This window comes from Rhododendron vialii, chromosome 3a (assembly GCF_030253575.1).
Source record: "Rhododendron vialii isolate Sample 1 chromosome 3a, ASM3025357v1".
Classification (NCBI taxonomy): Eukaryota; Viridiplantae; Streptophyta; class Magnoliopsida; order Ericales; family Ericaceae; genus Rhododendron; species Rhododendron vialii.
Genome location: NC_080559.1, coordinates 30,524,886 through 30,540,743, shown reverse-complemented (window position 1 = coordinate 30,540,743; position 15,858 = coordinate 30,524,886). Strand labels below are relative to the sequence as shown.

The window sequence follows — 15,858 nt, the reverse complement described above, 5'->3', positions numbered from 1 at the left end:
TTGCTCAACTAAAGTTCAGTAGCTAACAAATAACAAGGCTATTGCACCCAAAAAACAACGAATTAACAAGGATTCAACGAGAACGCTTTCTCAATAGGCCTTTGGCATTACCCAAATCGGGGGCTGCCGAAACAAGTTTTTCCCATGTCCTCCGTAACCTGGCACAGGTAACGACTCAATCATCCCATCATCTAGGTCGTAGACACCCATATCAAAACTTACTACTCGGAACTCAACTTGATCGTTAACATCACGATTGTCATCTGTGAAGCAGATGCGGTTTCCTTTGTAGCCAGGAAAATCGGCCGATGAGATTAACCACGACGAGTTCTTCCCCAGAAACAACGAATCTCCACCCAAGTCTCTCACCTCAAACCAAGACGAACCGTTGTCGCTGACATCAAGCTTGTAAACTTTGAACCCACATGTTCTAATTCTTTCGTACGAGGGTTCATCCTCTATACTTCTGTCCACAGAAAATATTCTGTCAACCATTAGAAGCCCACCGGAATACTCTACCAAGTACTTCCGAGGCAGCCGAGCCATAGCAGTCCTTGGAGCAACTATTTCCATGATCTTTGTTACGTTCAGGCGAGCTCCAACTTCACAAATCAAAAGGCGTCCCTTCAGATCTAAAGCATAGAATTGCCCCCTGAAGAATATAAAATCTGCATAACCTGTACAATCCCCGTCCAAGTGAACCCATTCTGTATATCCCTTTCTACAATATACCAGTCTGTCGAAAACCCCATAGGCGGCCACAGCAACATAGTTGTCGTCGGCCGGACTTGTCCATAATATAATCTTGTGCGTAAAATGGTTCCGCACATGCTTTGCACTAAAGGTGTAGGCCTTGCCCAAACAACCCCGAAGACCATACTCATTATCCGTATCACTAGGACGGTACGTTTTGATATCGGGAAACAAGACCTTGGTGGAAGTTTGAGTTGGGCCCTTGTGAGCGGATTAAGGATGCGTAACGAGGAACTGTCCCCACCGGTAACCACCCAACAGTGGGAGGATCCTAGGAACAACTTGCCTCCACCTAGCTCAGGCAACTCCAAGTGATAAAACTTGTCATCAAGCGGGCTGAACAACCCACAAGCCGTGACACTATTATTGCTGCCAGACGGTAGCACCAAGCACGGAGACTGGCGAAGTTCTTGGTGTGGCAGCTTCGGCAAAGTTGAGCGCCACGGCGCACAAACAGAGCGGAGTCGAACTTTATCGGCGTATAGGACGACACGCTCTTCTATGGCCTCCAGAAATTGCTCCGGAAGATCAGACCACTGACCCATTGATAATGCAGTATTCGCCTCGGATTCGCTGAAGAAGACGCCGGATGGGAAGGACGTGGGTAAGAAACATCAAATAGCATGAGAGAAACGAACATGGAAATAAAATCATTAGTTGTTAAGCAGAATTAAAAGTGGAAACTCTTTTGTTTTTTACCCGAGATTTAGTTTAAGAAATACTCCAATAACATCCACAGCAGATTTCTTAATGTTTCTAATGAATCAATGTTGTGCCAATTGTTTATTGTGTAAACCCTATTTTTATGTTGCACGCTTTATAGAATTTTGTAGCTAGTCTAGGTTTCGACAATGCTACTCACACAACAATCCAAATATAACACCAAATACAATCTCTCACATACATGTGGAGTCCACATATAGTAGTGTGTGTGGAGCCCACATGTATGTGAGAGATTGTGTTTGGTGTTGTGTTTAAATTGTTATGTGAGTAGCATTTTTGATACTACATATTGGTTATAAGAATGTAGTTACCTAAAATAAAACGAAGCTCACTCTTTACTCTTTACTGGTGTAGTTATTCTTTTATGCATAGTTAGATTTTTCTTTTTGGTAGATTTCCTCTTAATGGTTGGAGTCAATTGGCTTTTCAGTGCAGCTAAGTTTTGAAGTCTCTCCCTAAAGTACTGCACGAGGCACCATGCTTTCCCCCTTTCATTTTACTTTTTCCCTAAAGTGAAGGGGTTGGTGGTCATGTAGACAAATATTCTTCTTCTTTTTTGTCAAACGGAAACTATGTAGACAAATATTCAATCCCCCGAATTTCGACAAAATATAAAAGATTCAAGAGCCAAACCCAGATATTCGTAATGTGGTATTTGAAATGCATGTCTGGAAAGAGCAAGAGAGCAGAGCATTCATAATACGGTATGTCGTATTGTCTCACCCGGTGAATATAGGTTTTTGAATCCAAATTACAGTTACAGCTTACAGGATATAGTCAATAGCTGGTATTCGGAACTTGCTAGAAAGCATTTAGATAACAATGATGGAGAAAGCCCCACAAATTTCCATCCATTTTGCCCTTGGAAATTTTGTATCAAGCATATGAGATTTAAATGAATACTAGTCCACCGCAGCAGAGTCCGTGAAAATAATTACATTATCTATGGAGACGGATATTAAGAGAAGACTAAGCTGGTCCGGACATCTGAGTTTAAAAAAAAAAAAAAAGTTTTATCAAGAGAATACAGGGCAGCCCTCAATTGAAATTCCCTTGGCAGTTGGACAAGCTGCCAGTGGGCACCTATCCGGAGTCGCACCCCACCAATTGACCTCAATATTCTGCATTTGCAGCCCGATGAATACCAAGACCGACAAGAAAGCTGTTCCAGCATCAAGCCCGCCGGAAAGAATATAGTTGTGCCGCTCCCACCACTTGGTCCGGTACCTGAAAATAACAAACCCAAAAACAAAGGCAACGACAAACCAACTGGTGTAGTTGACCGCAGTAGCCGGGGGCATTCCCGCTGTTGCACCGATCAACACTGGCATGTGGATTAGCCCAACCCACTTCTGCTTGGGAAACGCTTTGTGGGCAAGCCAAACTAGTAGAGGAGCGATGGCACCACCGAGGAAGAACCAGTTTAACATTGAGTATTGGCCGAGTTGGCCAAAGATCCTCCGGGGCCCAACTAGGCCCCAAATGACCGAGGCGTCGTAGAAAACGTGGTCAGTTGGGCACGTCCATTGGCTGTTAGGTGGCAGCAATGAGGTGTCGCAGAGGTTGGGAATGCTTCCCATCAGCCACCAAGCAGTTGCCTGATATACAATGACCGATACAAGTGTCCCTACTACCTGAAAATGTGATTAGATTTTAGATTTCTGGGCAATTTGTGTTTGTTTGTTGTTTTTGAAAACAGTTTTCAAGAGCAGTTTTTAGGAACTGCGTATGATAATACAACGCCCGTCATTTCAATATTGCCGTTACTCTTAGCGAAAATCGTTTACAAGATTTGAAGTACTTTACTCAAGCTCCGTTATTTTTTCAGAAAACTGACCGAAAGCAAGTTTTGAAATCCAAAATTGATTTTGAAAAAAGGAAAAAGCAAACATTGCAAGGCAGAGAATTCAAATAGCAAGAAACAAAAGCTAAACCTGAGCCATGAACATTGTTCTAGGAGGAATCTTCATGTAGTGACCAAGCTTCAAGTCTGCTAGAAATGTTAAAGCTTGGATCATGCTAATGTATCCAAACGTCTTAAAGGCCATATTCGCAACAGGACGTCCTGGGTACACATACCCGAAAATATACTCCGTGATAATGTTCAATCCTGGTGCCTGTTCAACAATACAAATCACAAAACCATACCCAATCAATCCATGTGTGTCTGCAAAGGCAAAGGTTAATTGGTTGGAATTTTACCTGGTTTGTGGTGGCAGCGATGACACCAATCGGAAGGGTGAAAACAAATGCAATGGTGCAAGCGAGCAAAACACCCCACCAAGGCAATTGAAGAGTCTCATGGTAATAGAAGCAAGCAAAGAAGATGAGAGCGAGGTTCAACAGTAGAATGATGTGAAACCACCACATTGGCACCTGTTTGTATACCTTCATTAGCCTGCTATGTATATCCATCTTCTTACTTTTTCCGAACGATCTTTTGCTTTGCTCCAATATATCCCTGCATGTGTCAATTTTTTTTTATTTTTTGATACTTTGATTTCTGTCAACCAACGGAAAATGTAAACGCAACATCGTTTACCTTCCGTTAAAGAGTAGGATATGCACAACCGTCGCAGAAAGAGTTGCAAATCCCAGGCCGTATGCCATGGCAAAGAACGTGCTTAGGTGTATCGGTCCATACTTCTGGTAAGCGTTCTCATCAAACTGGAAATTGGAATCCACGATTTGCGAGATATCGTATACAGTACCGTTCGACATGAAAAGCTCACTGGAGAACAGGGTAAAGTTCTTGGCGTTGTAGATATTGAGCCAGTAAGTGATGGGTGTCATTACGTACATGACAAGGACGAACCCAACGGCTACATTGGCTGTGGCAAACCACGGGCTGGCCAGTGGGCTCCCGAGATATGACGAAATGGTGGGCCAATCCAATCCAAAGCTGCCTATGCCGAGGCCTTGTAAGCCCGAGCCGATTTGCTGGACTAAAACGGAGTAAGGAGCGAGCCAACAGACCCAAGAGAACGAAGTCAACAGTGGGAAGAAATAGCCCGAAACAATGTAATAAGCGAAGCTGCAAATGAGGACTATGAGGAAGAATTGGGTCCTCGTTGTGCCGCCTCCAGGCCTCTTCTCTTTCTCGTGTAGAGCCCTGCGACAGTTTCAACCGTCGTAAAAAGAAACCTCACCAAAACAAGAAAACACGGCTGCGAATTACTTTCGATAAAGAGTGTCTAGAAATGTTATACTCTGCATTATTTCTTGATGACCCGTAAATTTTCCGGGTTCATCGTAGCGTTAGTGCTCAAGATTTAATGATTTGGACAAGAAATAGTTATGAGGGCCTGAATTTATACCTGAATAATGAGACTTGAATTAGATTACCAGGCCACCACATTTCTCCTGGCTCAACTAGATATTCACGGAAAAGCCCAGCCCAGCCATACCCCAAGACCTACAAAGACAATTCGATAAAATTAATGTAAGAAGTCCGCCGCTAAAATTTGTGTAATCAGCGCGCGCGCATATATATATATATAGACACAAGCGACACCCTGTGCGATGCATGAGGAAGAGACAGAAGAAAGATTAATGAGAAGCACTGACAATAAATTGAAGGTTTTTATTTTTTATTTTTTATAACCAGATGTCAGGGCCAATATGAGCCCACCTTGACTAATTTCGGGACCTTGAAGGTAACGACTAGACATAACCCAGTGGCTCCAAAGTTTGAAATATTTGGTCGCTTTGGAGAAGAATGAAAGTTTGGTCCGCAGCTCTATGGTTTAGAAGCATAGATAGATTGATAGAGGAACCTACCTGGGTGGTAGCCATGATGATAAGGGCAGGCAAAAATGTGAGCTGCTTTTTGTAAAAAAGCTTAACAGCACTCAATATGCTAGTAGCGTAAGGACTACCAGCGCCCGAATTCGCAAATATGGTAATCAAGACATGTTCCTTCACATTGAACGGGCCCGGATTCAACGTAAACTCCCACCGGGTGCCGGAGAAGTAGACCCGATTGGTGATGGCTCGGGCCATCAGATGCCCGAGAGGAACCACCGCGATCTGAGCGGTGATCGAGGAGAGCGACAGCGGCTCTGTCCTGTACCAAAAGAACTGGTTCACGAAGGACAGCACAACGCACGAAGTGAGTCCCAGCACCCACATTCTGAATGTGACGACGGGTAGGGTCGGGTCATCGGTTTTCGGCACCGTTATGTCGACTTGTTTGATCCGGCTCTCGTCGGACGCCGGATCATCCTCGTGGGTGCCGGCCATGGAGAAGAAGTAGTAGTAGTAGTTTTGAATGCACACTCCAATGCTACTCTACATCAGTTAATATATGTGTATAGAATACAGCTTTCTTATAGGATAGGAGTAGTAGAATAGAATACAAAATGAACCGGCGGCAGTGACGGACCTACTCAGGGCACATGGAGTCATGTGCCTCCTCTCAAGTCCCGAGGTTTTTCCTTCTTCCATTATTCTTCCACGAGTCATGATGCAGTCCTTCCTGCCTTCCTCTGCAAAACCAGTTTCTATGGAGGAGTATTTTACTCATGATACCTTTCTTTTGACTTACTCCAATTGGTTAGCTGACACGCCATCCCACCCCACGCATGTACCAGCCCCTAGGGTCTCTCTCTCTCTCCACAAGTGCTTTTGCTTGGATTTTAGATTGAATATTAATTGCAACTTCAAATTGGAAGTTTTGATTTTATAATATTTTCAATTAATAAAGACAATTTTGAAGTTTTTTTTTCCAAAACGGTCTTGCTATTGTCAGCCGCCCACTGGGCTGACGATAAACAAAATAGAAGACAAAGAAAACATGTATTTCTGTGTACTTTATACATCATTTAATACACATTCACACACTTATTATTATCAGCCCACTGGGTTGATTTTAGAATTTTTCTTGTACAAATCAGGACTAATAATTCAATACTTCCGGAATATATGAATAATATACTCCATTTTTCTCACAGTTATGTGGGTCTCACATGTGTCCTCGTGTGGGCCCCGCATGTTATGTGAGAGGAGAGAATATATTGTTCATATACTCCGGAAGTATTAAATAATTTTTGATAAATAAGTGGAAAATTAGAAAAAAATTAGTGAGTTAACAATTGGAGAGTTCGATGTCTCTCCATATCAAGAAGTCAAAGAACCCCAGTATTAGTTAGCGATTGATCAAATCCATTTTACCTATCTCTCAATTTTACACAAATAGCGTAAGAAAATACGTTCTTGAATTATTATGATTTTCAATTGCCGTGAGTTCAAGCAATTGTTCGTGTTTTCTTGTTATGGACGTTTTTCTATATATATATTTTTATTTGGTTTTCCTATTTCGTTTACTAGCATGAAAACACTAAATTTTTTTGAATGAAAAAAAAAAATCAATATTGTATTGGAGAAGCCATTCTTTTCAATAGAATTTGTGCACAACACATTGGAAATCATTCCACATATAGAAGTCTATATAATATGGGAGAGTGGTTTTCAGATTCATATAGTTTGGGACCTTAGGATCAATACACATTTTTTCTACGGCCGAGTTTTACGGTTGTTAGGGTTAGAAAATATATTTGGAAAGAAAACCTACAATTGTGATTTATGGGTGGTATTCATTCCTTATATAGATACTACCTTTTAGGAGTATCATTTATCATATACCTTATTACAGGAGACTTTTGAGTGAAATCATACCTTCTATTGCTTCTATTCATCCCTTTTATAAAAGTCTTCCATTTTATGCCAAATTCAATCACGAAATCATACCTTATATCCATTTTATCATAATAATTCCTTCTATTCATTTAGGTATCATAATTCCTTCTATGCATTCCTTTTTCCGTTCATCTTCTTAACTTTCTCTACCTCTCTGACCACACCACCGAAATCACCAATAATTTCTTCGGAACTACATCGAATTGAGGTGAGTTGTATACAAACTTTGTTTTTCCTGTGCACAGAGAGTTTCAGAGATTTTCCTTTGCAATGGGTTTTTGAAACAAGATCCCAGGAATGCTGCCCAAGGCCAAAAATTAATCTCAATCCATACTTGGGAGGTAAACACACAATCAAAGAATAGGTGATTATTAGTTTCCAAACCATAGAGCACAACTTCTATCATTGACAACACCCTAATTAGCCAACCGATCCTTAGTTGAGAGCCTTCCTAACATAGCTACCCACAAAATGGACCCCAATCTGTTTTTCGTTTGTTCATTTTTGGGAAACCATGTAGATTGTTTGATCAGTGTGAAAGAAAATTGCCGGCGCGAGCTACTGATTACAACAAACACTTATTTTTCAGTCATATTATTCCCCCAAAACCTTGATTATTCTTGGTTTGGGCTTATTGGCATTTTTACTTTATGTTGATGGGCAACTTGAATTGTATATTTTGATCCAAAGGTCAGATTGGGTCCCATTTGTTTGTTTTAGCAAATGATTTATTCCCAGTAAACTCTAGATCAATCACAACCTTTTTAACTGTATGTGAAAGAGTATAAGATGGGGGAGGAGTGATTAATCCATCTGTTTAACTGTATGTGAAAGAGTATAAGATGGGGGAGGAGTGATTAATCCATCTGTTGGTGAAAATCATTGGCTGATTTTTTTGCGGATTGATTGTGAAAGGATATACAAGGGGGTTTTATAGTTGCGTGAATTTCCTGCAATTTAGTTCATAGTAAAGGTATGGGTTGTTGCTATTTAATTGGTTTTCATCTGCATTTGTTTGTTTGAATTTGAATGTGGCAGGAGGTTGTGGTTTTATTAGATAGTGTGGTTACTTAAATTTGATCGTGTGGGTTGTCAATTTTCGCAAGTGTGACAGAGTTGCTTCTTGCTAATTCCTAGAAAAAATGGTAGACGCGCAGGAGAGTCAAGAAAATTAGACTCAGGTATGATGGCGGTCATTACAGAAAGCCTTCTAAAATTGATCTTGCATACCCGGCAACAAAATAGAAGAGGTACGGTGGATTTCAAGTTTCGTGTTCAATTTCAACAAGGATGTAAGAGGTTTAGGTATAGGTGGCATATAAAACTAGACGCAAATTGGAATTATAGGTGCCAAGTGTATAGGTGTCATGTAAAACTATACACAAACTAAGTGTATTTAGTTTAGATCTCTAGATAGCTACGGTACTTAACATAAACAATTGGAATTGGCTCAATCATTTTATAACCATACCCATTTTACACTCCCAATTACACACACTCACACAGGCGTTGGGGCCCATAAGACTTCTGTTGTCAAAATTTGGTAAACTATCTTTTGTTGCCAAGCATATAGTGCACCCATTGGAAGGTCGGATTAGGTCATAAAGGGAAAGTAGATTGGGTTTGAGATTTGCCGAGCATATTTGGATTAATGTACACGATTTACGGATTTCGTTATTGGGATTTTCTCCTCTGTTAAGGTTGTGTAATCTTTATGTTAATTTGTTACTCTTTAATTTCTTAAAGGATTCCAAAATTTCTAATTGTTCTCTGTTTCATGTTTCCCATGTCTCCTGCGGCCCCGCTACATTGATGTCTCCATGCTGCAACCGCTTCAATCCATAATCCAGATGGGTGGTGATTTTTATTTTGGCTTTGAATGATTTTGGTGTCCATAGTGGAAGCCTAAAAATTTTGGCTACATCGATCTTTGTTGTTTTTACATTTAGTTTAACTTTAAAAAATGATGTATTCAAGTTAGGCTTTTGACTAGAAAACTGGATTTTGGGTATTTATATGGCGTTGACAAATTATTTGCAAATGTACGCTATAAAATTCCTTCCGGATTAGGGGACTTTAAGTTCAAGTCGCCTGAGCAACGCTATAGTTTTTGCAGTTTTTTTTTACAATCTTCTTAATGAGTGTGAAATAGTATAGTGACAGCCAACTGTAGATTGGGAAAATGAGAGGACAAGGAAGACATAACTCCACCTACTATACGGTAGATTGGCTTATATTTGTTTTATTTTCTTTATAGCACGTAAAAGAATATGAACTTCTCTAGATTGTGTGTGTAGATTTATTAGGAGTAACTATCAAGCTTAAGAAGGTAACGTGCATAGGTTAGACCATTGCTTCTCTGTTTTTTGTTCTTTATTTTGCATAGCTGAGTAAGAACGTTTAGATTTGACTAAACTAGGCCAAGGAAGGTAATTGTTTTCCTGGTTTAGGGTGCCAAATATATGAACATCGGGCTTGATATGGCACAAAGAAAAAGGGCTAGATTTGAATTTTTGTTCCTTAACTTTTTTTCACATGTAACTGCTGTGTAACCATGGCCAGTTGTTTGAAGACCAGAGGAGCCTCTGTTAGTTGTGATTCACTCTCTCCTTTTCAGTCAATGGTTTCTCTCTTTGTCTCATTCGCTCCATTTATGGGGAACCAATTTTGGCATTGATTCAATTTTAGTTTTATTCACCTGCGTACACAATCGACCGTTCTATGCTTTAGTTGTAGTGGATTCAAAAGGAGGTGTTGTGTGATCTCTTTGAAAGTTCGAACGACGACTTCAACTTTGGTTTTGATTCTAGATGTCAATTGTTTCAGGTATTATTTCGTGATGTGTAGTCGACATATCAGACTCCCTTTGTAAGTTGCCACAAGATATTAGGGGAAGGCAGGGGATACACACCCAAACATGCAAGTTGCTATAAGATTGTAGTCCCAAACTCTATTTTATAAGTAGTCTCTTTTTTCAAAGCTCAATAACTAAGTTGGACGAATTTTGTGAAGCTTATTTGAAACACAAGTTTGTGAGGTCTCGGAGTTGGATCAATGTGGTCTTTCACTCATGTTTGCTTCATGCCTTCAGGCACAGGCCATGCCTTCGCTAATGAATGAAATCTACTAGAAGTTGTTGGCTTACGCGTTCATATTTTTTTCGTTAGTTCCTTCAACTATATTTGGTTCATAAATAGTTTATCAAATGCACTTACTGAGCCCTATTTGAAGCTTCTTTCAAAAAATGTAAACATGAGGAGGTGAGTTCATTGACTAGGGGTCTATAGGAGTGATGTTCATCAAGATTTATTTTACGTTACATCTTGCCGTGCCTTTAGGCACGAGCTCATTCGCTAGTTCTGTAATATTATATAGTATAAATATAAATAGATAGATGTTTCATAGTCAAAATTATGTATCTCATCTCTCTCATATATAAAAGGGAATCGTTTGTCTCCGCAATTTCCCTAATGACAAAGCTTCATAGTGTTATCGTTAACTATGTAGTATTTTTTTTTCCCTAACAGACGTTAACGCATCAAATTGGAAAGCCCAGTTTAGGAACAACTCCGGATGGATTGTGATTTAAAATTGTGTACGTAGCATTGCTCGAAGCAAAAACGCGAAACCCAGCAAGTGAACATCAATACACGTACAGACAAATAAGAACAAATTGGAACAGCCATTTCTTAGTCAAATCCCAATCAAAAGATTCGCCTTTTATCTTCCAGATTCAGATATCATCGCCGTAATCAACACCATTGTGGCCGGAGTAGATATCGAAATCAATTCCGATAACTCTTTTAGCAGCGGCCACAAGTATGGCATACTGTTCATCAAAGACCAAGAAGAATCAGAAGTTTTTTCATTCCTAGGCTTGGGTTCTAGACAACCTACAAACTTAAAATGGTCAAAGTAGTGACAAATATCGAGAGAATACTACTCGATCAAACTAGTCATAAGATGGCCTAGACATTTGAGTCACAGAAAAGGAGTACAATTTATCAAGAGAAGACAGGGCAGCCCTCAACTATAATTCCCGTAGCAGTTGGACAAGCAGCCAACGGGCACCTATCCGGAATCCCACCCCACCAATCGACCCAATATTCTGCAACCCGAGGAATAACAACACTGAAAAGAAAGCTGTCCCAGCATCAGGCCCGCCTGAAAGAACATAGTTGTACCGCTCCCACCACTTGGTCCGGTACCTGAAAATAACAAACCCAAAAACGAACGCAACGACAAACCTGTTAGGACCGTGAGGGACACCACACACACAAACACACGCAGTGATTTCAGAGAAAAACTCCATTTGATTATATATTCACACAATATACAATAAAGATGAAAAAACTCTCTGGGAATCATAAGCCGGTTCCTCTCTGGGAGGCCACAGACCAGCCCCCCACGCTCGCCTCACTCTCTCCCTCACATTATATCACACCCTAACCCTAATAGGGTTAACAACTATATATAAGGACTCTAAAGGTAAATACACTCAACACTCAACACTAAGGGTGTTACACAAAATAACTCCCCCACTATGGGTGGACCCCAACAATCACCCCCTCCACTCAGAGTGGGCAATTGTTGCATCTGTCCAGCCTCTCTAGCAAAGCGCATGTGTCACTCCAAGTCTAGCTGCCAGCACCCCCTCACCGAAGTACTCCTGCCTGACTGAATGTCTCTTTGCAAGACTAGATCTTCCGAGGCTAAACCCGCGCACTTTCCGGCTGCAATACCGACATCTCCGCTGATATTTAGCATCCCCTCAATAGAGTGCTCGCACCCCCTTGACCGAATTGCCCGCATCCTTACCAGGATGCAATCTGTGACTTCATCTCTCCTTCTCATGCGGCCGCATACCATAGAGAGAATTCAATCACAAAATCCACAAAGGAAGAGATCCCAGCGATACATCGTCTGGTCTCCATCTCCATCCCTCTGTCCAGAGCTCCCGTGAACATCTCCCAAACAACCAGTTGCCCGCCGTCTACAGACTATTCCACACACAATCTGATTTGGTAACCGACACTCCTGTACATCTCAGGTCATGACTCCTCGTACTCCAATGCCTTTCCTGTGTGTCTCCGCAATTGTTGCTTCACCTATTCACTGTCACAAAAAACTCATACTACTTGTCTCGTACCAAATATCAGCTCTATCTGTCTGTACTCTCCACAAGCATGTATCGGTTGCCCATCATCATCCTCATGCAGCTCAAATCACAACTGCAACTCCTGATGATAGGTCTTCATCACATCTGTCACTCCCAATGCATCCTACCACTCTCAATCATCTCTCTCGGATCTTCTCCTGTCACTCGGTCCATCCTCGTTCCACTTCAGGCTTTTCCCTGCAACCCTTGATCTCTGATATATCGTCCCTAGTAAGTGCTTGTGTCATTACCAGACGAGCTCTCCAGCACCCCCCAAACCGGGATGCAACACTCGAAGGAATGTATCCTTACTCACTAGGTCTCCCACGACTGCTCACGACCTCCCATGGCCGTCCGAAGCTGATCCCTATGTTGCACCAAGCCTCCTCACAACCCGAACTGTCTCTAAACTTCCGATTCCTACTCAACCAAACATTAGCCTCAGCCTAGGATCCTCCAATAAGAAAATAGAACGCATGGTTGGGATCCGGAACGTCAGGATAGTCAAAATCGACTACTCACTCGCAAAAAACGGAGTCCGAACGGCTACGAAATTGCAAAAAACCAATCTGGAATATTCTTCCTGTTTGACCGAGCTGTTTGACCGTTGACCAGACACGCCATTGTGACCTGATGACGTGGCAGTGCCACATGGCGATGACATGTCTGCCACGTGGCGTATGATGTGGCAGTCCCCGTCAGCGTTGACCGGCTGACTAGGCGTTGACCGCGCACGCCTGGCGTGTGCCACCACCCCACCTGCTGGCATGTGCCAGCCACGGTCCCACGCGTGCAGCACACACGAGCGCGTAGATCTAACGTGCCGCCGCTTCCAGAGGCGCGTGCAGCTTACTCTGGCTTCGCTCGGTGATTTTCCAACCACTCCCGAGCTCGAGATGAACACAACCCCGTGCTCCAATCTCGCATCCGACAACTTCTGGTACGAACCACCCTTGAACAGCCTCTATGCAGACTCGCCTCCGCCGTTCGAACGGCCATTGCTGCCACCTCCGAGCTCCTCCGGCGACGTTCTACCCCAATCCGTGATCGTCTCCTCGAGGTGAACACAACCCAGTGCTCAAAACTCATCTTCGATCATCCATGACCGCGGGCTTTTCAAAACAACCTCTCTGCCCGTCGCTGACTCCGCCCGCTGTGATCGAATGGCTCCCGAGCCTTCATCCGGCGACGAAACTCGACCCCGTCACCTCCTATAGACTCGTCTCAGTGAGGTGCACAACCCTTACCAGTCCGATTGAGTTTTCAAACGGTTCGACCGAGAACCCAGCTTAGGCCATGCTCTGTGCTTTCTTCTTCGGGTGACAAAACACGAGGTTTGTGAGCAACCCTTTTTTTTAGAAATCGAATCCGTGATTTTTCCGGTGACCCTCTTCTTCAACCCCGCTCTGATACCAATTGTTAGGACCGTGAGGGACACCACACACACAAGCACACGCAGTGATTTCAGAGAAAAACTCCCTTTGATTATATATTCACACAATATACAATAAAGATGAAAAAACTCTCCGGGAACCATACGCCGGTTCCTCTCCCTCTCCGGGAGGCCACAGACCGGCCCCCCACGCTCGCCTCACCCTCTCCCTCACATTATGTCACACCCTAACCCTAATAGGGTTTACGACTATATATAAGGGACTCCAAGAGTAAATACGCTCAACACCCACTCAGGGTGTTACACAAAATAACCCACCACTATGGGTGGACCCCAACAAAACCAACTTGTGTAGTTGACCGCAGTAGCCAGGGGCATTTCTGCTGTTGCACCAATCAACACTGGCATGTGGATTAGTCCAATCCATTTCTGATTGGGAAATGCTTTGTGGGCAAGCCAAACTAGTAGAGGAGCGATGGCACCAGCGAGGAAGCACCAGTTTAACATTGAGTATTGGCTGAGATCGCCAAAGATCCTCCGGAGCCCAACTAGGCCCCAAATGACTGAGGTGTCGTAGAAAACGTGGTCACCTGGGCACGTCCATTGGCTGCTAGGCGGCAGCAATGAGGTGTCGCAGAGGTTGGGAATGGTTCCCATCAGCCACCAAGCAGTTGCCTGATATACGATGACCGATAGAAAGTGTCCCTACTACCTGAAAATGTGATTAGATTTTAGATTTCTGGGCATTTGTGTTTGATTGTTGTATTTGAAAACAGTTTTCAAGTGCAGTTTTTAATTTGTGTTTGATTAGATTTTAGGTGTGTGGGCTTAGCCCGTTTGGGTTTTTGGGTCGGTGTCTCTCCAACTTAGGCTTTTTAGGTGTTTTTCCTCTGGTTTGGACTCAATCTGTTGGATTCAACTTAGTTTTTCTTCCATATGATTAGGAGATGAGAGTCATGGATGGTCAGACTGGTGTATCCATAATCCTATTAGCTCTGTACTTTGTGTTTGGAGTTAATAAATCTTTATCTTTTGCCGATTAAAAAAAAGAGTAGTTTTTAATTAAGAACTGCGTATGATAATATAACGTCCATCATGTCAATATTGTGGTTATTCTTAGCGAAAATAGTTTACAAGATCTGAAAGTACTTTACTCAAGCTACGTTCCTTTTTCAGAAAACTGACCGTAAGCAAGTTTTTTGAAATACAAAAATTATTTTCAAAAATTGATTTTGAAAAAAGAAAAAAAGCAGACATTGCAAGGCAGAATTCAAATGGCAAGAAACAAAAGCTAAACCTGAGCCATGAACATTGTTCTAGGAGGAATCTTCATGTAGTGACCAAGCTTCAAGTCTGCTAGAAATGTTAAAGCTTGGATCATGCTAATGTATCCAAACGTCTTAAAGGCTATATTGGCAACAGGACGTCCTGGGTACACAGACCCGAAAATATACTCCGTGATAATGTTCAATCCCGGTGCCTGTTCAACAATACAAATCACAAAACCATACCCAATCAATCCATGTGTGTCTGCAAAGGCAAAGGTTAATTGGTTGGAATTTTACCTGGTTTGTGGTGGCAGCGATGACACCAATCGGAAGGGTGAAAACAAACGCGATGGTGCAAGCGAGCAAAACACCCCACCAAGGCAATTGAATAGTCTCATGGTAATAGAAGCAAGCAAAGAAGATGAGAGCGAGGTTCAACAATAGAAAGATGTGAAACCACCATATTGGCACCTGTTTGTATACCCTCTCTCCGGCTCCCTCTACTCTCTTTTTTTTAATTTTTTTTTAGCCTTACGAACTCCGAAAATATAAGTGATACTAACCTTCATCGATCTGTTTGCTACTCAAAAGAATTTTGCAAGGCCTTGGAGAATGTTAAACATTTCATAATCGTCCAACCATATATCAAAGGCAGGACCTATTATTTCGCATGTAGTTTAAAGTCTCCGTATGGCTAACTGGCGATTGCTACCAATTCTGGCTTCCCAGCTGAAGGTTTATCAGCGCATTAGCAGCACGAGGTCGGGGTCCTCAAGGAAGTAGAGATCTTTCTTTTTCAGTAGATCTCCATTTGTTGGTTGAACTCGAATTGCCTTTCAGCACAGCCATGTTTCAAAATTCTTTTC

At 42.2% G+C, this 15,858-nt stretch overlaps 2 protein-coding genes across 3 annotated transcripts; both read right to left on the bottom strand.

Annotated features, from left to right (window-relative positions):
- Positions 1 to 90: 90 nt before the first annotated feature.
- On the bottom strand, positions 91 to 1,298 carry LOC131321336 (putative F-box protein At3g25750). Its single transcript, XM_058352328.1, has 2 exons — positions 931 to 1,298; positions 91 to 787 (listed from the first exon to the last, which is right to left on the bottom strand). Exons 1-2 carry the CDS (start codon positions 1,296 to 1,298, stop codon positions 91 to 93), a joined length of 1,065 nt encoding a protein of 354 aa, XP_058208311.1.
- A 1,098-nt stretch (positions 1,299 to 2,396) lies between these two features.
- Positions 2,397 to 15,795, bottom strand: LOC131319840 (oligopeptide transporter 6-like). Of its 2 annotated transcripts, XM_058350255.1 has the most exons (7): positions 15,290 to 15,795; positions 15,022 to 15,204; positions 4,794 to 4,891; positions 4,019 to 4,588; positions 3,679 to 3,937; positions 3,411 to 3,593; positions 2,397 to 3,110 (listed from the first exon to the last, which is right to left on the bottom strand). In XM_058350255.1, exons 2-7 carry the CDS (start codon positions 15,103 to 15,105, stop codon positions 2,493 to 2,495), a joined length of 1,812 nt encoding a protein of 603 aa, XP_058206238.1. In that variant the 5' UTR covers positions 15,106 to 15,204; positions 15,290 to 15,795; the 3' UTR covers positions 2,397 to 2,492. The 2 variants fall into 2 exon arrangements, with proteins under 2 accessions (XP_058206238.1, XP_058206237.1); XM_058350254.1 differs by lacking the exons at positions 15,022 to 15,204; positions 15,290 to 15,795 and adding an exon at positions 5,257 to 5,762.
- Between the last annotated feature and the right edge of the window lie 63 nt (positions 15,796 to 15,858).